The sequence below is a fragment of the Schistocerca cancellata genome, chromosome 3 (genome assembly GCF_023864275.1).
Source record: "Schistocerca cancellata isolate TAMUIC-IGC-003103 chromosome 3, iqSchCanc2.1, whole genome shotgun sequence".
Lineage (NCBI taxonomy): Eukaryota > Metazoa > Arthropoda > Insecta > Orthoptera > Acrididae > Schistocerca > Schistocerca cancellata.
The window spans coordinates 481,555,123-481,578,986 of NC_064628.1; the positions used below are offsets into that span (position 1 = coordinate 481,555,123).

At 39.4% G+C, this 23,864-nt stretch overlaps 1 protein-coding gene across 1 annotated transcript in view; it reads left to right on the forward strand.

Moving 5' to 3' along the window:
- The window catches only part of LOC126176750 (juvenile hormone esterase-like), a 128,030-nt gene that overhangs the window by 96,790 nt on the left and 7,376 nt on the right, over positions 1 to 23,864 (forward strand). The window contains exon 9 of the mRNA XM_049923917.1: positions 22,301 to 22,433. Coding sequence (XP_049779874.1) covers positions 22,301 to 22,433 — 133 coding nt within the window. The remainder of the gene's footprint in view (positions 1 to 22,300; positions 22,434 to 23,864) is intronic.

Below are 23,864 nucleotides of genomic sequence, written 5' to 3' on the forward strand. Positions count from 1 at the left end.
GAAATTGTCATTGATTTCTGGAGCTGCTGTAGCTATCTGGGGAAAAAGGCCAACTACTGCAACATTTTGTTCTTTTCAGGTTTAATAGACGGCCAGGCAGCAGATGCATCTCGAAACTTTTGTATTATGCATGCATCATGCCAAAATAGGTCAGAAAAGTATTTTTTACATTAGCTGTCGTATGGCAGTGGCATTTTATTCTTCTTGAAACCTTGTTTGACAGCTTTAACTCAGAACAAGTTTTCTACATGCATGTGCATTGTCCGACTGTTATAGATAATATCAGAGAATTCGCATATACCGTTGATGATTAATTTCTCTGTCGTGTCTGCTATTGTTTAAACCACACTAAAAGAAACCCTACGGAAATTGTGCACTGTATTATAAGAAATGAAATAAAACTACCCATGATAAGCTTACGACGATAGTCTGTTTTAATAAAACTGAGTGTCTGTACACAAGCGTGCCTCTATCGGATCGAATTAGTAAAATACTACTCACTTAGATTTTGATTGGGTCTTTGTTTAATTGTTATGCTATGTCATATTCAAGAGGTATGCAAATGTACCATTTCATAAATAAAATTATGTATTCCTAGAAACCCAAAATGTGCTTGTCAGCAACCTGTTGTGCAGCACTGTAAGTTTATCACCATTGAACTAGGAGCCGAAAGTATTTTCTTGCGTTTTCCTTATCTATGTTTGATCTGACTGGTTGTAGCTCTTTCACAGAAGGGATAGAAACGTTGCACTCAGCGAGACTGGAATCACGAACCAGAACCGCCGCTTTTCTTACAGGACAGCACATTACCACATAGCTAGCACAGAGGCATGTGCTGCGGATTCCTATTACGGGGCCAATAGTGGCTAGAACTGGTAAATCGCTATTTAAAGGACAAGATTAGTTGCGATTTCCACGTGCATCGACTTTCCTGGGCTGAAAACCGTAAATTTACAATCTTTTGTTTCACCTCCAGCGATAATAACTGAGCTTATTCATGGAAGTGACAGGAAAAAACAAGTAAACTTTGTGGCTTAATTCCGTGCACACCAGGAAGTAACTGACTGTAAACTAAGCATCATAAATCAGTAACTCTCATAGTTGTTTTTATATTTCATTCGTAAGTGTACTCAAAACTAAGAAACTGATTCATGGACGTTGTCGTGCCTGGCCGATAGTCGAGCACAACAAACAATAAAAAGAATAAACAATATTTGTGTGTGTGTGTGATTGTGTGCGCGTGTGCGTGTGTGTGTGTGTGTGTGTGTGGTGTGAGAAGAGAGAGACAGAGAGAGAGAGAGATAGAGAGAGAGAGAGAGAGAGAGGCAAATATAAAAAAGGTTGAGAGAGAGAGTAAATAATTGTTGTAAAGAAATTGCATCATAATATGTAAGGAAATTTTCATTAAAATGACACGTTCCACATCATTACGAAATGTCATATTGATGATCTACGGAACAAATATATATCGAATCAGATCTAATCTTATCTAATCATATTGCTGACTAGCCATGAACAGTCATGAATTACCGAAATTTTCGCCAATATCAGTAACCAAATCTAAACTTGAAAATAAAAGACCACAGTTTTTGTAATAAACCGGGACTCCTATCAAGACCCTTTCGTCCCTGTTAACTAACCAGGAAAGATGTATGATATACCTCCATTCAGAAGTAACAAGGTGTGCATGCATTTAAAGATGAAGCACATGATGTGGAGTTCTGTGACGGAGATACGAGCCCGACAAGTAATCGGATTGTTAACTAAGTAAAATCAGAAGTTTGTATCGGTTTTTCTTACCAGCTGCTAGCTGTTTGAATCTAAAATAAGGATACAAATTTTTGTACCAGAGCGACAATCGAACCTCACACCTACCGTCCTTCTTTATCATCCACGAATATAGCTTAAGTATCAATTGGTTACTCACCAACAGTAAGATGTGTGCGTGTCTGACCAGAAATAACGACACCTATTGCGAATGTTGGCAACACATGAACAGACATTAAAAATGTATGTTAATTTTCACTAGCGGGCCGATGTGCACCTGATAGGGCTTGAAATGAAATTACGAATATTTTTGTGCTGGATCAGTATTCAGACCCACATAGTTACCTTTGGAGGAGACCTACAGAAGATTGCAGTCTTGAGAAAAGGAACGAAATGATTGAACTATACTGTTCCGAGAGATTCAGATCCTCGAGAGAGGAGATACGAATTCTAATCACAGTCCAGCACCAAATTTTTCAACGGCTGTAGGTCAATCAAGTACAAGTAAAATAAGAGCCCGGTTCCTTCAAATGGCTATCGGTTCATCAAATAAAATAAAATTTTCTAATGTAAGTAAGTTACTGGCGACAGTATTTCCGTTTACCATGACTTCTGCCTATGTCATTTCCCAACGAAAACCGGCTCTGCCGAGTTGGTAATGAAGGAATGTGATGTTTAATGCGGATTCTTAATTATAACGTCTTCCGTATTAAAACATGTTCATTTCTTCGAAGTAATAGTTACGACTAAAACATATTTCTGTTTAACCTTAATTTTGCGAAACAGATATAAATTGTCATCTAACACAGATCCTTAAAAAAGTTCTATCATGATTGAAGCTCTTGTTTTTTAAGACATATGTGGTGAAATCAACAGCTGCGTATTTCAGACCATTGATTTTGGCAGATATACCCATAAACTGCACCCACCTATGTGTTATAATTGGATCGTCTGCAACAGCATTGATTTAATGATATTTCTCTAAACGTGCCAGTGAAATCGTGAATATAATCTGTGTGTCACAATATTGAAAGCTTGAAATTTTGAACGGATTTGACTTCGGTGCTCGTGCGAGTGCTCTGCGTCCTGTGTGGCACTTCGTTTCCTGTTGCCTTGTGAGTCTGTTCTTGCTTCTGTCAAGGCCACATGTCACAGCTCAGTGAGTTTGTTAAAGGTCGTATCCTAGCGCTTTATGAAGATGGGTACTGTATCAGTGCCATTTTCCGTGTTCTGGGATACAGCAAATCCACTATTCATCTCTGGGTGAAGAGGATGGATCATCTTCGCTCTGGACGCCCACGGACTACCACAGAGGATGAAGACAAGAGTATACACCGCTGCAGTGATGAGGACCCTTTCAGGAGCAGCAGAGAAATTAAAAACATCCTGCAGCTAATAGTAAGCAGGTCGACCATACCCATCGTCGGCTCAACGAGGATGGAAAGTATGGACGGAAATCGGCTGTTGAGGAAATACTGAAAGAGCAACACAGGGCTTCCAGGTAAAATTTCGCACTGGCCTACAGAAAGATGCCACTTCCGTTGTGGGACCTAGTTATATTTACCTACGAGAAGGTATTTTTCAACTGCTCCAAATAGCTCTGTCCATGTGTATCGACCACGTGGAACCAGATACGACCGTAAAGATGTCCAGCAAAGCCAAAGGTGTGGCCGGGCGTCTGTCCCAGTTTCGGGCTGGATATCAGCAAATGGTTGCGGCATGATGTGGGAACTTGAACGTCCGCTTTGTAGTGCTTATTACTGCAAAATAATGGAAGAAATCAGCGATTTCATGGAGGTAGAACTATATTCCAACATGACTGTTCCCCAATTCATATAGCCAATCGTGTAAGACACTGGTTTCAGATGAAAGGAGACAATGAGCTGTTAGACTGTTCTCCAAAAGCTGGTGACCTCAATCTCATAGAGCACATGTGGGCACAGATGGAAAAAATTATTAGGAGCAAAATACCTGCACCAACATCCAAGGCAGCGTTGTCAGAAGCAGTTCACGCTGCGTGGGAAGAGATGTAACAGAGTGACAGATTCATCAGAAAGCTTGTTGCCTCTGTTCCTCGGCGCTTAAATGCAGTTTTAGAAGTGGACGGGAACTGGACGCGGTACTGGGTCTACTGTGTTAATAGGAAGAAGACTTTGTTTAAAGCACATATTGAGTAATTTCAGCTTAACTTCTCTTCAGCGATTAAGATGCTGTGAACAAAAGGAAAACTTGTCCTATTTTAATTTTGTTGGTAAAGTTTTAATGTAAAATACATCGCAAATAGTTGCATAACAAGACGAAGATGTTTATTTTAATGAAGAGTCTGTTTTTTCTCATAACAACCATAATGGCAATGAAGATTGAGGCATCAAAGAGAGACCATTTATGTTGTTTAAGTTTTCTCCTTTTCTGTTTATGCCAACTTGAAGGCACTACATTCAATTCAGTTCTCTTTACTTTGGTGCAGGGGCGCGCAACTGCCAACGCAGGCACAAACAAGAGATTCTTAATTTTAATGCCAAGCAGAAGCTACAGTGGTGGTTACATGGCGGCAAAGTGGTAAATAGCAAGACTACTAGTACGAAGGTCTCGAGTTCGATCCCTGGTCAGTCCCACGAAATTTATATCCCATTTTACCCTTATCTCCCCTCGGGCAGTGTTGGTTGATGTGAAAAATGCTGAGTTGCACTGTGGTCCGAAAGCCACGTTAAACTGTAGGTTCCCGTATTAACTGTCTAGGCAAGTCAACTCAAAGGTCAGAGGAAAGCAACGGCATACCACCTCCAACAGGACCGTGCCTATTAAAGCACTGTGGTGTTCAAACCAGTCTTCTGACTGGTGACTGCTTTACTCTGCTATGGGTTCCAAAGTTAATGATCTTCAGGTTATTAACATTTTTGTGTTTTCATGCTGTAGGTTTGATACCAGTAAACGTAAGTAACCGGCCGAGCACTGTCACCGTTCGAGTTGTCAAGGTGGTAGACGACGCTCTCGACCCCAGTTACAATCTTGGTCATGGCTATGTTTCAGTCGAATGTGCCTTTCTGTGTATTTAAAGATATACTTTTATACACTTGGTATGCATCCACATTGATATCTGATAGAGCTGTATTTAGCAACATGAATCAGATATGTTTTCCGAGTAATCTATCAGAAAACACGTCAGTACAGGGAGATTTCGTGTGTGTGTTGCGCATGGTGCAAGAAATATTTGTGTTTTGTTTGCTTCTGTGATAGGTTTCACCCCACTGAATGCACGGAAGCTCACGAATAGACTATCAATAATTGGAATTACGCAATAATACACTTAAAAGGTGTATTTTTGCCTTATATAACCCGATGAAAATAACTGTAAATAGATTAATGCCTACTTGTTTATTACTCGCGCTTCTCGATGCTTTCCTCAAAAAATAAAAAGGCAAAGAAGAAGAAAAAGAGAGAGACAGAGAGACAGAGAGAGAAAACAGGAATGTATTTCAAATATGAGCTCGGTGACGCCATGTTAGTCTCGTGATGTAAAGCAAGGATAGTTGATAGGTAATATCTCGTTGTACTAACGATATGTATGGTTACAGGGTTCTTTCTTTTCTCTCTGCAAACAACCAGAACAGAATTCAGTAACGAAGTGGTAAGAACACCGATGCAGGGCGCAAATTAAACACTCAGCCTTTCTTGGTTATTTTGTTAATTGTCAACAATTGTCTGTAATTCAGTAATCAACCTTGATTACTGATTTGTTATTACTACCTTTGTTATTGTCATTCGGCACCTCATAACAGCTCTCCTATCACATATTGCTGCCGATGCATGTAACGAATGGATCAGGATGAATGGAATTGGCATGTTTCGTCATGGAGAATATGCACATTTATGTCAGCGTCTTGTGTTCAGGGTAATATGAAAATCTCAGTAACAGAAGACAACAATGGGATGCCGGTGATGCAGGCAATAATACCCAACTGTTTCTGTCGATTGAATACCATGACGACAGACAAATTGGCGTCTCATGTATTTTGATTATACTTCGATAGCCTTCTTACGGCCTCGTTCTAATATCTCGTGGGAGCATGCTTTTTGAACATCGAGCGATGTTACACAAAGGTAGTAGATGGAAGGATACAAAGAAACAATCAGACTCATGGGTGTGGATCCAGTTCATCATTAGAAGACCAAACAAGAGGGAAACATTACGAAAGCAATGAATACGCTGGTTGGTATACATTATTTGTTTAGATCTGAAGATGAAAAAGCGCAGATCTGCACAGTGCCCGAATCTGCACTTTAGTTTCTGTCTTAATGGGCATAATTTTTAGTTTCTTCTCTTCTGAATTTTCAAATGAATTGATTATTACGTGGCACAGAATAATTAGTTAACTGTGTTTCTTATAGCTTCCATTCCCACCAACATTTTTCTACATTATCGTGCAATTCATGAAATCCTACTTGTATGATCACGACTGCACATAGATGCAATCGATTTCGAGGTGCAAAGTTTTTATTATCATACTTTTCGTGGCAGGTGGGAAAAGTTGATTTCCAAAGACTTCTTATTGTACTGAAATAATCTTTTGACACAAAGTAACAGGGTAAGTGTTTTATTCGTATTTATTTTGTGGGAAACTGTAATCGTGATGGAAGTTTATACACCTGAATGTTTGACACAATTGGTAGGAGAAAATGCTTCCTATTAACCAAACCCCACACCTCCTTTCCGTATCCTCCTATGAAACGAGCACAGGATTCTCCTCGCATACCGCTACAGAGCTGTTCCTAGCACAACTGAGAACTGGCAACGTCATCACAAAAATTTGGCAACGCTGTGACAATGCAGTCACTTCCACGTATGATACTGAATTGACTCGCTAAATTCGCTTGATATTCCCTTTCCACATGAATGACTCGTGCTATGTAACCCATAAACACTGAGACATAAAATTCAATTTTTTGGGTTAAAGAAATGCTATTCTTCACGTAAGATACAACTTCTATTATCGTTCATGATGCATTATGAGGCTGAGCGACCAGTACCATGATGAGACTGGTGTGCTGGCAGCAGTGCGTCCGTAGCCCCGTGCCCCCACCCATATCTCATGTTGCAACGGCTTAATGAGTAGTCAGTTCCAACCATGGCAGGGATCAGCGTGTGCGAGCTTTTTTTTTATTTATTTTATGGAGCTGCGAATTTCCAGAAACAATTCTGTAAGGAAATCAGAAGAAACCTTTACACATCATGTCCTCTTGGTTTCTCAACACAACAAGTTGTGTTAATGGTCATAGATCTCAGCTTTCTGACTGCCAAGCTGCTTCACAATACAAGCGTCTCTGAAGAAATTCGAATCGACCATCAACGATACAAATTTCAATATTGTTCTTCACTTAAGACTCACATGCCAGGGTATGAAGAAAATGAACCTCTTGATTACTATAGGGCCTCTATGTTAAATTTCCACAGTAGCAATTACGAACTCTCTCCAAACATTTGCTAACAGCAGCTCTAGTAACTTAATTTTTCTCTGGGTAGCTTCAAATGTGGGCAGTTTTACTGCCTTAAATTCAATTGAATATTTTAAATATCACTTTTGAACAGAGTTAACTTCTCCATTAATTAAGGTATAGACCTCAGAACAAGCAATTTGCCTGAGTAGCTATAGAGCTGAAAGATATTGGCACAATGTTTCGCATCCATTTGCCATAGGGAATCAAAGAAAGAAACCAAACACATTACATTGCATTTACTCTCTGTGCCTTGACTAACACATATGAATCCATGACAATAATAAATTATTTGAAAAATCTCCTGTGAAAGGAAAAAGAACAGAATGTGACGCTTTAATTATAGTGCACTGGATCAGAAACAATGTAATTAATTCTGTGCCACATTGATACATTGCATTCTAGTGTAATAAAATAATCATCAAATAAAATGGTTTTGTGCCTTCCTTTGCTATCAAAAGTGAAACACAAATCGTAGACAGATTTTATGGGTCACCACTCAACAACATAAAACATTTTATATGGTCGAGTGTGCGGAGTGGAGCAGACGTTGTCGGCAGAAGGCGAGACAATGCAGTGCCTCAGCCCCCGCCAGTAAGCAGTAAACGGGTCCCAGAGAACTTAGAGGCATGCGGTGTTCAGAGGCAGATGGTCGGCAGAGAAATATTTCGCTAAAACATTGTTGAACCAAACTATTATTACCAATGTGACAGAAAGCGAAATATAGTGTAGATTCGCATGAATTGCACTCATAGCTTCAGCACTGAGAGGAAAGGGGCGACAAAAGTTTTGTCAACGTATTAGCTAGTCTCGTGTTTTTCCTCAAGACTATGGTCGTAGTCAAGACTGATGTACTCAGACTGCAGTCAAAACTTCCTCTGGGAAGTGCCGTGTCTACAATGTTGCCAGATCGAGCATATTGCCGGACATAGAATTCTGAGGGGAGCACGACTCTATTGTCCTCCTTACGTGAACGACTCGGCGGTCAATTTTTTTGTCTAAGACTGTATCTAGAACACATATTGCACGCTGAAGACCCAGAGGAGTTAAAATAAAAAAAAAAACAGAATTAGTTTATGAGAGCAACGTTAACTATAGCGTTCAAAGTATTCATAGTATTGTATACGTGTGTGTAAACGCCAATGCTCACTCAAGGAAGACAAGGATACACAGTCTAGCTTCAATGTTATAAATACACCTCAGTTTGTGAATGAACAAAGACTTAGACTGATAATCATTTTAAATATTTAGCACTACTGTACCCATTGGTGTTAAACTCGTTTTCAACCAATGATTACCACAGCTACAGGAACACTACTTTTGATGCCTCTTAGACAAAATTCTTACGCAGTGTTATCAGACAAAAAGATCAACCTGACACAAACTGTGGGAAGTTTGTTTCACAACCTTCGTATCTGGATAAAGAGCGTCCCCTATTTGAGATATCTGTGAACGCTGTTGCAAAAGACGATTTAAGAAGAAACTAAATTCCTTCAGCTACGACAATGTTTACAGAAATCGTCTTAACGGCACTAAATCGTGGTTTGTGAATCGTTTACCAGCCGTACTCTGCCATATTTTTGGAAGGCAAAAAGCTTACTGACAAATTTCACCGAAGGAAAAGGGGGGCAAAATGTCTCCCACTGGAAGGACATGTTTTATTTAAATGATTACAAAACCAGGTAAAACGAACAGTGAGGTTGTCAGTAAAAAAATGGTTCGAATGGCTCTGAGCACTATGGGACTTAACTGCTGCGGTCATCAGTCCCCTAGAACTTAGAACTACTTAAACCTAACTAACATAAGGACATCACACACATCCATTCCCGAAGCAGGATTCGAACCTGCGACCGTAGCGGTCTCGCGGTTCCAGACTGTAGCGCCTAGAACCGCTCGGCCACTCCAGCCGGCGAGGTTGTCACTAAAAGCACATTACTGTTGTCAGTATGATGTTGCACTGCCCAGGGCCTTTAATGATAAAGGGCCTGTTTAGATCACGTATATTGTATAAAGAAGTGGAAGAGAGAGCACCACTAAATTCTACAATCCGTATGCATTGCATACACAGAAATTACTGTTACAGTGCACTTACGGGGCCCAATGGGTTAAATGCGTATTTTCCGGCGAGAAAGAGCACTGGCAAACAGTCTTCGCTACATTAGGTTACTTAAAATGTTGTCATTCTGAGCTAGAATTTATGGTCAGCGACTAAGTGTAAGGTCAATGGGTCGGATGCGGGTTTTGCAACTGTGAAATACTTTCCCACATTACAGAAGCGAATATTAAATTTGAACTAATATTGCGAAAATTTTGAACTTGGATAGCTTAGAATGAAAATCTTTCTTTTTATTGCAAAGGAAAACAGCTGATTTTCTAAAACATTCTCTGTCATACACAACTTGAAACAGGTCACATCGACCAAATCATATGGAAGAAATTACAGCGATGTATATTGGAAGGCAGTAAGATCCCTTGGCTTTTGGTTTGGCAGTATTCGACAGCCATTTCTAGGCGCGAGTAAATGAAGAAAGACAGCACACTTTTGTTATCAAGTAACGTCTTCATCAATTACTTTAGTTTTAATGTAATCTACGACTAATTTCTGATGTTTAATATTAACATGAAAAGAATTCCGTAGACATGGAAAAAACCTGTTCTTGCGCAACTACTTCTATAATGACAAAAAGCCATTAAATGATCATCAAGTACATGTGTTCCAGCAGCGGTATGAAGAAAATGATAGCAATAATGACGGTAATAATCGAATTATCTGGTAACTTCACACTTCACAGCGGATTTCTCGAACTAACAAATTTGCTGAATTAGTGAAATTTTCAAAATGGCTTTATATCGAGGCTATGATGCCTAGAAGAGTCTTTACATCCTGCTGACATGACAATAGCATAATCTCCACGTCAGAATATTGATTCTACTTAACCATATAATAGACTAGCATTTTTTCCACCGTGACTAATTTTGTAAGCTAAGAACATCATCCGTTACAGCACACTCCTGGGGCTGGGAAACGTGGCCACAATGGTCTGGTGGAACGAACTATCACAGGTGCAATGCGTGGCATCACGCATTTACTTTTAAGAGGCACAAACAGATTTACTTTACCTCTGGTAACCTCAAGAGAAAGACGTTATAATTCAGAATCCGCATTAAACATCGCGTTCCTTCATTACCAACTGGGCAGAGCCGGTTTTCGTTGGGAAATGACATAGGCAGAAGTCATGGTAAACGGAAATACTGTCGCCAGTAACTTACTTACATTAGAAAATTTTATTTTATTTGATGAACCGATAGCCATTTGAAGGAACCGAGCTGTTATTTTACTTGTACATGATTGACCTACAGCCATTGAAAAATTTATTGCTGGACTGTGATTAGAATTCGTATCTCCTCTCTCGAGGATCTGAATCTCTCGGAACAGTATAGTTCAATCATTTCGTTCCTTTTCTCAAGACTGAAATCTTCTGTAGGTCTCCTCCAAAGGTAGCTATGTGGGTCTGAATACTGATCCAGCACAAAAATATTCGTAATTTCATTTCAAGCCCTATCAGGTGCACATCGGCCCGCTGGTGAAAATTAACATACATTTTTAAGGTCTGTTTATGTGTTGCCAACATTTGCAATAGGTGTCGTTATTTCTGGTCAGACACGCACACATCTTACTGTTGATGAGTAACCAATTGATACTTAAGCTCATTCGTGGATGATAAAGAAGGACGGTAGGTGTGAGGTTCGATTGTCGCTCAGGTACAAAAATTTGTATCCTAATTTTAGATTCAAACAGCTAGCAGCCGGTAAGAAAAACCGATACAAACTTCTGATTTTACTTAGTTAACAATCCGATTACTTGTCGGGCTCGTATCTCCGTCACACAACTCCACATCATGCGCTTCATCTTTAAATGCACGCACAACTTGTTACTTCTGAATGGAGGTATATCATACATCTTTCGTGGTTAGTTAACAGGGACGAAAGGGTCTTGATAGGAGTCCCGGTTTATTACAAAAACTGTGGTCTTTTATTTTCAAGTTTAGATTTGGTTACTGATATTGGCGAAAATTTCTGTAATTCATGACTCTTCATGGCTAGTCAGCAATATGATTAGATCAGATTAGATCTGATTCGATTTATATTTGTTCCGTAGATCATCAATATGACATTTCGTAATGATGCGGAACGTGTCATTTTAATGAAAATTTCCTTACATATGATGATGCAATTTCTTTACAACAATTATTTACTCTCTCTCTCAACCTTTTTTATATTTGCCTCTCTCTCTCTCTCTCTCTCTTTGTCTCTCTCTTCTCTCTCTCTCTCTCTCTCTCTCTCTCTCTCTCTCTCTCACACACACACACACACACACTCACACAAACACACACACACACACAAATATTGTTTTTTTATTTTTGTTGTTTGTTGTGCTCGACTATCGGCCAGGCACAAAAACGTCCATGAATGAGTTTCTCAGTTTTGAGTACACTTACGAAAGAAATATAAAAACAACTTGAGAGTTACTGATTTATGATGCTTAGTTTACAGTCAGTTCTGAGTATAATTAGTAACTACGCTCCAGTCCCTAAACCTAGTTACAGAAATGCGAATCAGAAGCATTACGTATTCCAGGCTGTGCCAGCTGCATCTTTGAGATGCCTGCTATGGTCACTTCCCAGGCCTCTGTAGGAACACAACGGTCCGTCTTCTTCCTGCTGGTACTGTAACTGAGATTTGGCAACAAGGCAAGGTATGTTTGACAACTCTGTGATCGACGAGTTACTTCCTTGTGTGCACAGAATTAAGCCACAAAGTTTACTTGTTTTTTCCTGTCACTTCCATTGAATAATCTCAGTTATTATCGCTGGAGGTGAAACAAAAGGTTGTAAATTTACGGTTTTCAGCCCAGGAAAGTCGATGCACGTGGAAATCGCAAATAATCTTGTCCTTTAAATAGCGATTTACCAGTTCTAGCCACTATTGGCCTCGTAATAGGAATCCGCAGCACATGCCTCTGTGCTAGCTATGTGGTAATGTGCTGTCCTGTAAGAAAAGCGGCGGTTCTGGTTCGTGATTCCAGTCTCGCTGAGTGCAACGTTTCTATCCCTTCTGTGAAAGAGCTACAACCAGTCAGATCAAACATAGATAAGGAAAACGCAAGAAAATACTTTCGGCTCCTAGTTCAATGGTGATAAACTTACAGTGCTGTACAACAGGTTGCTGACAAGCACATTTTGGGTTTCTAGGAATACAAAATTTTATTTATGAAATGGTACATTTGCATACCTCTTGAATATGACATAGCATAACAATTAAACACAGACCCAATCAAAATCTAAGTGAGTAGTATTTTACTAATTCAGTCCGATAGAGGCACGCTTGTGTACAGACACTCAGTTTTATTAAAACAGACTATCGTCGTAAGCTTATCATGGGTAGTTTTATTTCATTTCTTATAATACAGTGCACAATTTCCGTAGGGTTTCTTTTAGTGTTGTTTAAACAATAGCAGACACGAGAGAGAAATTAATCATCAACGATATATGCGAATTCTCTGATATTATCTATAACAGTCGGACAATGCACATGCATGTAGAAAACTTGTTCTGAGTTAAAGCTGTCAAACAAGGTTTGAAGAAGAATAAAATGCCACTGCCAAACGACAGCTAATGTAGAAAATACTTTTCTGACCTATTTTGGCATGATGCGCTCTCGTCATGCATAATACAAAAGTTTCAAGATGCATCTGCTGCCTGGCCGTCTATTAAACCTGAAAAGAACAAAATGTTACAGTAGTTGGCCTTTTTCCCCACGTAGCTACGGCAGCTCCAGAAGTCAATGACAATTCCTCCAGAACTTCTGCATTCCACAGTGTTGGGAGTTAAGGCCGGTATTACACTATCAAATTTCTTTGTCCAATATCTTTGTCCAAAATCTTTGTCAAAGATATTTGATAGTGTAATAGGGACTTTGTCAAATGTCGTCCAATATTTGATCAAATCTAGGGCCTCGCTGTATATTTGATCAAAGAAACCGCTTGTCTTCTGTTCACTGCAATGTGACATGTTACCACATGGAGCGCTAGCATCGCTGCAGCTTACTGTCGTCTGTAGTGTTTTTATAACAATTGCCGGTAAATACAATTGGTGTGTGCCGACAACTACAAAATTAATAGAGATGTCTGAAGCTGATGAGGCGCTTTACAACGTGAGGCACCCTGAATACAAAAATAGATTAAGAAGATTGGAGACCTAACCTGATCTAACCTAACCTAACCTTATATAACCCTCTCCTGTAGCAAGGAATGGGAGTGTTATAGTGAGCCTGTCTTCTGAAGACAGATGTAGCAGTTCTTAAGTGAATATTGTGCTTTGTGATATGAGGATACACTTCATTGAGCACATACAGAAATGTATGCTCATCCATTCTTAAGTAACTGATGTACGACTTGACGTCTTCCACTGTAAGCTCACATAACAAGTTTTGTTGAGTGCTTTTATCGTGTCGTCGTAAAACCCACGGCTTCACCCAGATTAGATTAGTTTTTTGTTCCATAGATCCGTGTTGAGGAGAGCCTCGTGGATGTGGAACATGTCGATTTTTTTAAGCTGAAATAACAATACTAATAGTATGAATAAATACAATACATCATTTGTTTCTATTAAAAATTTCGCCAATGGAGTAGAAGGAGTTGGCCAGTAGTAAGTCTTTCAGGCTCCTTTTAAACTGATCTTTATTTCTAACTAAATTTTTTTGTTTCCTGGCAAATTATTGAAGATGAGTGTTACTGAGTGGTGGACCCCTTTTTGAACTAAAGTAAGTTGGTTGGTTTGTGGGATTAAAGGGACCAGACTGCGATGGTCATCGGTCCCTTTTTCCATATACTAAAAACACCCACAGAGAATAAAAACGAGTAACAGAATAGATCACAGACGCTTTTAAGTCCTTGTGCAGATCATTTTTGTTCCTGGTATTGTATGTATGAACTGAGTTGTTTCTTGGAAAAAGAGATATATTATTTACGACAAATTTCATTAAGAAGTAAATATACTGAGAGGCAGTAGTTAGTATACCCAGTTCTTTGAAGAGGTTTCTGCAGGAGGTCCGTGAATTTACTCCACAAATAATACGTATTACACGTTTTTGGACCTTGAAAACTTGTTTGACTTCAAGATTTACCCCAAAATATTATCCCATATGACATTATGGAATGAAAGTATGCAAGCTTTTTCATTTTTATGTTTCCTATGTTTGCTAACACTCGAATTGCAAATACAGATTTGTTAAGGCCTTTCTGCAGTTTTGTGGTGTGCTCCTCCCAACTGAATTTATTATCAAGTTGTAATCCCAGGACTTTTAAGACTGTCAACCTCGTATGTGTGGTTCCATTTTTTCCCCCACTTCTTTTCCGCATGTGCACACAATGCAATTGGAGTATGTAGAACTGCTGCGGTTAGTAACAAGTTGTTGTCAGCCATCTTGAACTTTGACGAAAAATTTGATGACAGTGTAATACCCCCTCTAGCGCTACGTCAAAGATCTATGTCAAACATATTGGACGGAATATTGGATCACATCTTTGATCAAATCTTTGACAAAGAAATTTGATAGTGTAATACCAGCCTAATGCATAAGGCCGGATGAAGACTTCTGAGAGACAGACTGTTACAGCTTTTCTTTTGCACTGCACGATGTTTTCAACAAACAGATATCGCAGCAGAGTAGCTCAATTGGAAAAGAACACTTCCTTCTTAAATTTCTCTATACTACATTGTTGGCAGTTCTGGGTAGGTGGCAGTTACGTGATTTTATTTCGGTGATTACAAAATAGAGTCGAATGTATGCACTGGGTAGCCAAGGCAGCTAGTTCATGGCGATTCGGTCAACCAAGTAAATGAATGTACTGAACATGCTGCAAACCACTACAAGGAGCCTGTGTGTCAGAATTATCATCCAGTGTGGTACAACGGTGTTACAGTAGAAAAAGGAGCCACAGAGAAGAGGATTTGGTGGTCTGTTGGATTGCTGATAGATTCATATACTCATGGTCTGGGTTCGATTCCAACTTCTGCCAATGATTTTTGATAGGGAGAGAGATTCTATTCTCTTCTGGCTACGCCAAGTGAAGAAGGTATATTGGCATTGTGGTCTGAAAATCACGTTAAAGATGATATTCCTTCTCTACCAAGTAGCCATTAGGTTGAACCACAATAAAGTCTGGAGTGGCGACATGTAGAAACTCTATCACCAGTAACCTTTCTTATACTAGTTATTTAGTTCTAGTGACGAAACAAACGCTATGTAGTGTCACAGGATACTTATTCCATCTTTTATTCGAGCTTCTGTATGTAGATAAAATTGGTTCTGAACTGGGAATGCAACTCAGACCGACCTTAACGCGGAATTTGATACCTTCGTTACAATACAGCTCGACTACTATTTGTTGTTTGTTCAAAACTGCAGATTCTTCAGCATCTCCACATATTGCGCGTGTATGGGTTCGAATCCTGGCCCGGCACTAAAATTTCATTATGTATTATCAAGCTCTAGGATGAGAACACCAATCTGCTGGTGGATAATAATTTTGTTTTTTAATGTATTTTCATTCGTTGTCAGCACTAACGATATCTGACGTTTTTTACTCCCAGTGAGACACAGAACTATCTGCGAGATCACTGTAAGTTCAAGGATGTTATTCTGAGCTGCTGGTGGAGAAAAATTCGGTAGCTGACGTCTCTTTGTTTCTAGTTCAAACCTGCTCACATGTTGCTGCTGGTGTAACAAACGCATATTTAACGTTCGTTTTCTCTAGAATATAAGAGCGATAGGTGCCGGGTTGGAGTCCTGGGAAGGAAAAAAATGAATGTTGCGTCTCGTCATTTCAGTTAAAACATCTTGCAACTGCCGAGAAAATCCGATACGTCCCAGTTGGCTGTGCTTCGATAACAATGCGATTGGGTTCTGGGTTCGAATCCCTGTCCAACGCAAAGCTTTACCTCGCGGCATTTCAGGTAAGTTACTTGTGAAGAAGCAATATTTAACATCTCTCGTAGTTCGTTAACAGGGACAACAGATGTTGTGTAGGAATTCGCGTCCGTTAAAAATGTTTACGTTATGTAATTTAAAGTAGACATTTCCTAAATGATACTGTCTAAAATCGAGGTATATCAATCTCTGTACGCCTAGTCAGGAATGACTGTTAGTTTCCGTCAGTCACGAGATCTTTCCTTAGTCTGCAAACCTGGGTTTGAATGATATGCAGAAGGAGACGGTTTGTCGTGTCTTTTTGGAAGTTCATACACATTCTCAACTAGCACCTCGTGAATAACTTTGTAAGTAGGCTGTTTATGTTTTCTTTATGTAAGTAGGCTGTTTATGTTTTCTTATTGGCAACGTTACGTAGCGCTCTATATGAAAATCACTGGCTGTGCTGTGTGCAGTCTGTGGGTAGCTTGCATTGTTGTCTGCCATTGTAGTGTTGGGCAGCGGCAGCTGGATGTGAACAGCGCGTAGCGTTGCGCAGTTGGAGGTGAGCCGCCAGCAGTGGTGGATGTGGGGAGAGAAATGGCGGAGTTTTGATATTTGTAAGAATGGATGTTATGAACTGCTATATATATTATTGACTATTAAGGTAAATACATTGTTTGTTCTCTATTAAAATCTTTCATTTGCTAACTATGCCTATCAGTAGTTAGTGCCTTCCGTAGTTTGAATCTGTTATTTAGCTGGCAGTAGTGGCGCTCGCTGTATTGCAGTAGTTCGAGTAATAAAGATTTTTGTGAGGTAAGTGATTTGTGAAAGGTATAGGTTAATGTTAGTCAGGGCCATTCCTTTGTAGGGATTTCTGAAAGTCAGATTGCGTTGCGCTAAAAAATATTGTGTGTCAGTTTAAACACAGTCATGTAAAATTTTTCTAATGGGACGTTTCAACTTAAATTTTGAATGTCATGTTGTGTTAAAAATAAGTATGGTATCTTACTTTGAAGAGGAAATCCTGAATACGACGAACTTACTATGTGCATTACCTATCTGACGTAATAAAGAGAGTGGTAACATTTCAGGTATGTCATTTATTGTAATAAATGTGAGATTACAAGCCTTAAGGACAGTCTTTTCTGCGATGACGTGTTCCCTGATATTTGTAGTATAGTGGTATTACCTTACATCTTGAGTTATTGCGATACAGAGCAGTGTTTTCTAGTGGTGATTTGTTGGAACCATTTTCAATAGTCAAACGACTGTACGAAGGAGCGATTAGAGGACCTGCTAGACAGCTGCGTTATGAGGGTTTTATGTGAATCAGGCGAAATGCAATTCAGGTCGTTCGGATACTTTTGAGCACGCCTGTACTTAAATGTAGAAACAATTCACAGTAAGGCCACCAGCTGGTTTTGCACTATCAGCGACAACGGCAGTGAACTGAAGAAGGGTAACCTGAGACAATTTGAACTTTGGATAATGACAGCTTTAGTCATGTTTTATTAAGTACACGATGCATTTCGGAGCCTTTGGGTTATTCATCAGACCACACATCATCTTGGTTATTCATGTCTGTCTCAAATTCCTTACCATAATCTTCTATGTATGTCATACCTCTGAATAATTAACTGCCTAGTAACCTGCATATTATCCAAAACTAGGATGATTTTGAGAGAACACCAACCTTTTCCTGCTATCTGCATAGGCTCCCTTTCACAATTTCCCAACTGTGTTCCTCCTGTCAATACCAAACCACCATGCCAACACTCACACAGCATTGCTCGTCCTTGTGTCTCTGTTTTATTTCTTCCCTTTTTCGTCTCATCTAAACTTACCTTTTATATTTCTCACTCTTCTGAGGATCAGATAACTTTTCCAACTTGAATCTTTCGTTACAGCTGCTGTTCTTCTCAACGTATGTCGTTATCACTGTTTGACAGAACATAATGTACTTTGCACATTGATGCTAGGATCGACATTGCTGTAACAACTTTTTGTATTACTATTAGATTAATAATAACAATAATTATGATTATTAATGAAAAAGAAACGATACTTATATAATATTCTGCAATATTTGTTAGATACTTAAGGTAATTCTCATTTATTGTTCTGTCTCAGTTGCACACTTTTTAAATTTTATTCTGGATCATCTTCAGATCTAAAACAAAGAAAAACTAAAAATGTACCATTAATATTTTAGAATAGTAGAAAAGAAAAGAAAGGAATTGTATATAAACGTAGAATTTACCTAAGCAATTGCAACAGCAACACACCTTGTCTACTCAGAACAACATATCAGCAACCCGTCTTGCCTACCAAGAACAACGTATCAGAATACTATATTTTGCAACTGTGATCAATGTTGTAAATAGGTAGATATTGTAGGTAGAGGGTAGGAGGTGGGGGGGGGGGAGTGAAAATAGAGTGAGGTAGATTGGAGAAGGGGAAAGAAGGCACTGAGGAAGTGGTGGGGATGTCATGAGTTTAACAAGGGTATGTTAATATTATTGAACGTATAATTATGTAAAAATTCTACTTGAAGCTCTGATAGTGTAGAACGATACGAATGTAAAATGTAAGCGGTATAAAATAGTGAAATTATAAATGAACCGAGCTGGGACTGAGAACGGGCAAAGAAGGCAATGGGAGGAGGGGTGGAGGGCTGGATAGTGGGCAGAGATGCTATGACGTCAATAAGATAGGGTCTTACATTGAAGTTCCAAAAAGTCAATAAAGCAAAAAACCTTCTGTTAAGATATCAGAATGGATGTGTAAAGCCTTAAAAGAAGCGTAAAGTAGTACATTTTAAAACTGGAAATAAAGTAGCGAAACCTGTATAAGCTTCTGAAGATATTAAATTGTGAAACTCTGGATGTACAAAGTCATATGTATTTACTCTGAAAGCACAAAAATGAAATTGTATTTTCTTTAAAATAATGAAAGTATAATGCTAGAACGATGGATGTATAAATAGTGAAAGGCATAAAAATAGTAAAAATTACAGAAGTGTGATTATATGAAGGTCCTAGAATTGCATGTAGTATCATTAAATATTATGTGATACAAAGTTTTACTTTATTTTAGATCTGAAGATGATCCTGAGCGATCGAATCATGTAATCGAATTAAAAAAGTGTGCATCTAAGATGGGACAAGAAATGAGAATTATCTTAAATATCTACTCGTACACAGTTGCTTAACTCTCTCAAGGCGATTATGTCGACTATAGTGACAATATTTAGTATTTAAATAACGAATATTGCAGACTATTACATAAGTGTCGTGTGTTTTTCGTTCATAATGAATAAAATGTCCTGCCATGAAACAATGGGATAGTCAGTGAGTGTATTATTATTATTATTATTATTATTATTATTATTGCCATTATATGTAACTCGGGTAGTAAGCACATTATAATGTTTACTGTAAACAGAACTCCAAGAGTACCTGGTTTAGATGTAGGATAGATCATGAGGCCATAATCTGGCCAGGTGAAATAAATAATTAATTTGTATTTATCATTAGTGAAAGAAAACTGCTGCTCAGTTCACCAAGCGGAAAAAACTGGCTAAAATGTTCTGCACATCCTTCCCATCTCTCTGCAAAAATACTGTTCTGTAGACAGCAGCATGATCAACGGACAACCCGAGACTGTCGCTCTTGAACTTATCTGACAAATCGTCTTTCCAATTCCTTTAAATGCATTATAATCTCGCTTTGTGCATATACATACTTCATTTGTTGTGAAACAACACTCAGATATAAAGCTTTTTGAAACTGGAGAACTAGAGCAGTCAACTGTTTGAAAATAAACATGTCGTAATAATTTCTGTCTCTAAACACTGGTATAATAAGGTGAGTGAAGAAATTGTTAGCAATGAAAGGAGAAATCTTCTAATAAACTCATAATGAGATCGAGTATCAACGTTTATGACCATCGTAATTTAGTTTGACAGACACTCTTATATGAAATTCAGAATGAGATGAAAATTCACTGGTAATTAAATGGAGGATGTAAATGACCTTTTTCAATTTCATCTTTCCAGCGACCTGTATGAAAGCAGATTTTTCAAAAACGATGAGAACTGTCCATTATTTAGGGCTAGTCAACGGCTGTGTGGCGGTGGATCCACCTGTTCCTATCATATTCCCGAAGTTAAGCGCCGTAGGGCTTGGCCAGATGTTGGATTGGTGACCGCCCAGGTACGGGGCTATTACAAATGATTGAAGCGATTTCATAAATTCACTGTAGCTCCATTCATTGACATATGGTAACGACACACTACAGATACGTAGAAAAACTCCTAAAGCACTTCAGGTTTCTGCCGCCAGAGCGCTCGAGAGCGCAGTGAGACAAAATGGCGACAGGAGCCGAGAAAGCATATGTCGTGCTTGAAATGCACTCACATCAGTCAGTCATAACAGTGCAACGACACTTCAGGACGAAGTTCAACAAAGATCCACCAACTGCTAACTCCATTCGGCGATGGTATACGCAGTTTAAAGCTTCTGGATGCCTCTGTAAGGGAAAATCAATGGGTCGGCCTGCAGTGAGCGAAGAAACGGTTGAACGCGTGCGCGCAAGTTTCACGCGTAGCCCGCGTAAGTCGACGAATAAAGCAAGCAGGGAGCTAAACCTACCACAGGATGGTGCTCCACCGCACTTCCATCATGATGTTCGACATTTCTTAAACAGGAAATTGGAAAACCGATGGATCGGTCGTGGTGGAGATCATGATCAGAGATCATGATCAGCAATTCATGTCATGGCCTCCACGCTCTCCCGACTTAACCCCATGTTATTTCTTTCTGTGGAGTTATGTGAAAGATTCAGTGTTTAAACCTCCTCTACCAAGAAACGTGCCAGTACTGCGAGCTCGCATCAACGATCCTTTCGAACTGATTGATGGGAACATGCTGCGCCGAGTGTGGGAGGAACTTGATTATCGGCTTGATATCTGCCGAATCACTAAAGGGGCACATATCGAACATTTGTGAATACCTAAAAAAACTTTTTGAGATTTTGTATGTGTGTGCAAAGCATTGTGAAAATATCTCAAATAATAAAGTTATTGTAGAGCTGTGAAATCGCTTCAATCATTTGTAATAACCCTGTAGTCTGTGTGCTGTCGATAATTTGCCCTTTGCTTTTACAGCAGAAGGGACAGGTGGCATAAAGTCTCTGATCACGAGTTTTCAAACCAATGTCCTGGATTAAATTCCAAATATCTCTACAGAATGTTGTGAAGTGAGGACATGCGATACTGTTGATGGTGACCCGCCTATTGGATGGGAAAGTTAGGCTGGCGGTCCCCTTGTTGCTACTCGAGAGGGGTAGACTCCATGCTGGCAACGGTTTTCACCCTCTCCCTTCTCTCATCATCAACCAACCTCTACATAACACCACACTATATACACACCCATTAGTAAAGTCATCTACACTTAACAGCTGCACTTAAACGATACACAACACTCACACTTCATCTTCCCGAGAACGGGGTCCCAGGTTCGATTCCCGGCGGGGTCAGGGATTTTCACCCGCCTCGAGAAGACTGGGTGTTTGTGTTGTCCTCATCATTTCATCATCATTCACGAAAGTGGCGTGTTTCGACTCAGCAAAGGTTGGGAATTTATAAGGGCGCTGATAACAGCGCAGTGGAGCGCCCCACAAACCAAACATCATCATCAGTCACACTTCACGAAGTAAAGATACCTATGGCTGCGAAGGATAGGGAACACCTTTCCTATTCAGGCGTCTGAACCTGTCCTTCGAAGTCTCAAAGCCGTCATAAAATACGACTTTACTTAACTTAAGACTATTCCATAACTTGGTTAATGAATATAAAATTGCAGTTCCACAGCAAAGCTCTCAGCGTTCTCTGCTTGTAGGTCCCCTTTTTCTCACAAGGCCAATTAATGTTTGTGTGATTGTATTTTAGTTTTCACTGTGCACAAAAAGTATTATAACAGTAAGATTTTGATTCAAATATGCTCTGTAGTTATTCCAAGTTTTATCCACGCTAGATTCTTAAAATCCCTTACCTCTCTTTCAGGTGTAAATCACGCTGCAGACCTGACGATACTTTTTGTGAGATCCGACACTGAGTATAACCTAGATCCAGAATCAGACGAGGATAAAGTACGAAGGAATATGCTTCGATACTGGACTAACTTCGCCAAATATGGGTACGTATTATATCTGTCCATTTTTTGGTAGTCAGTCATTTAACTGATGGCTACGGTCAAGGTCAATTTTAATAAATCCTTTTCGATTTCTGGCCACGTCATTTTGTAACGTGGAAAACTACAAAATCGAGGCTTCTTCCGTCCGAATTACATTATTAGGGGTTTTCTGTCACGCACTGCGAGGATTCTTCTTAAATAGTGGTGAATCCAGAGGTAACTGCACACAAAATTACAGCTTTTTGTCATCTGTATCGTGGTTAGGCTGACAGGACAGCAAACTGCTAAAGAGCTCGGGTGGACACTGTTTTATCTGTTGCTCTCTGTGGCCAATTATCTTGTGGGCCGATCTGAAATAGATCCTCAGAGGACCTACCTTTCCCTTGGACGACCTCATAGAGAAACAATATCAAATGAATTTTGCAGGGATGAGACAGTAAGAGAACTAGCGAAAGAGGAGCCCATGCAAGAGACCATAGGTCTTTCTGGTCTTGACTCATTAGCCGTAGGACGAATTTGGCGTCAACATGATGCATTCCAAGATACCGTGTCAGGATTTCATGACATGATCCAACTGAAATGTCACATTCTTCTGCAGTCTCTCGGACAGTCAGTCTTCGATTGGGACGCACAGTTCCATTGACATTCCTGATATGAGCATCGACGGTATAGTGCCCGCAAAATGCCGTGGCCGCTAGAAGTGCAGTCTGCTGGGGAAGTGTGGGAAGAGCACCTGTGGTAAGGGGTCGCTCAGAGCGCTGTAGGGGGAATACTGAGTGCTGGAGGGGAAAGAGCCATTCTAAACTGAAGCCTACGCTTACATTTTTTTGTAAATATTAAAAGGGGCCTCTCCACATCCACACTTGCATGGTGAGCATTCAGAAAGATCTGCTGTCACCTCTGCCTTCGTTAGTATCTAAAAAGTATTACTCCGAAAACGCAGCAATTTATTTTCGCCTGGCTTGTTAACTTACAGAGAAGCGTCACGAGTGGCGAATTACGAGTGAAATCTACACATTTATCTGGTTGCCATGTCAAAATTTGCTTCTTTTGGCAAAACACAGCGGAGTTAACATAGTCTCATCTAACTAACTTCTGTGGACAAGATTGCGAAAGAATTCTGAAACAGTGGTTTATTGACTTAAGTTAGTGAGGAACTGAAGAAAACGCACATCCTCAGTAAAAAAAGTGTAATGTCTTCACATATGTTCCAAAACCCATAACATTTCTCGCTTCACCAGCTGTCGACGGCCCTTAAAAATTACATTCTTCCACTGAAAAAATCTGTAGTTATTGGAATAACACAGTAGATAATGAAGTTTTACATAATAACGATATGGTAAAATACTGTACTCTTTTTATGCTATCATTTGCTAAAAACTCATTTCGACATCTGAAACCGTTCATGAAATGTGAGGAATGTTGTGGATATTT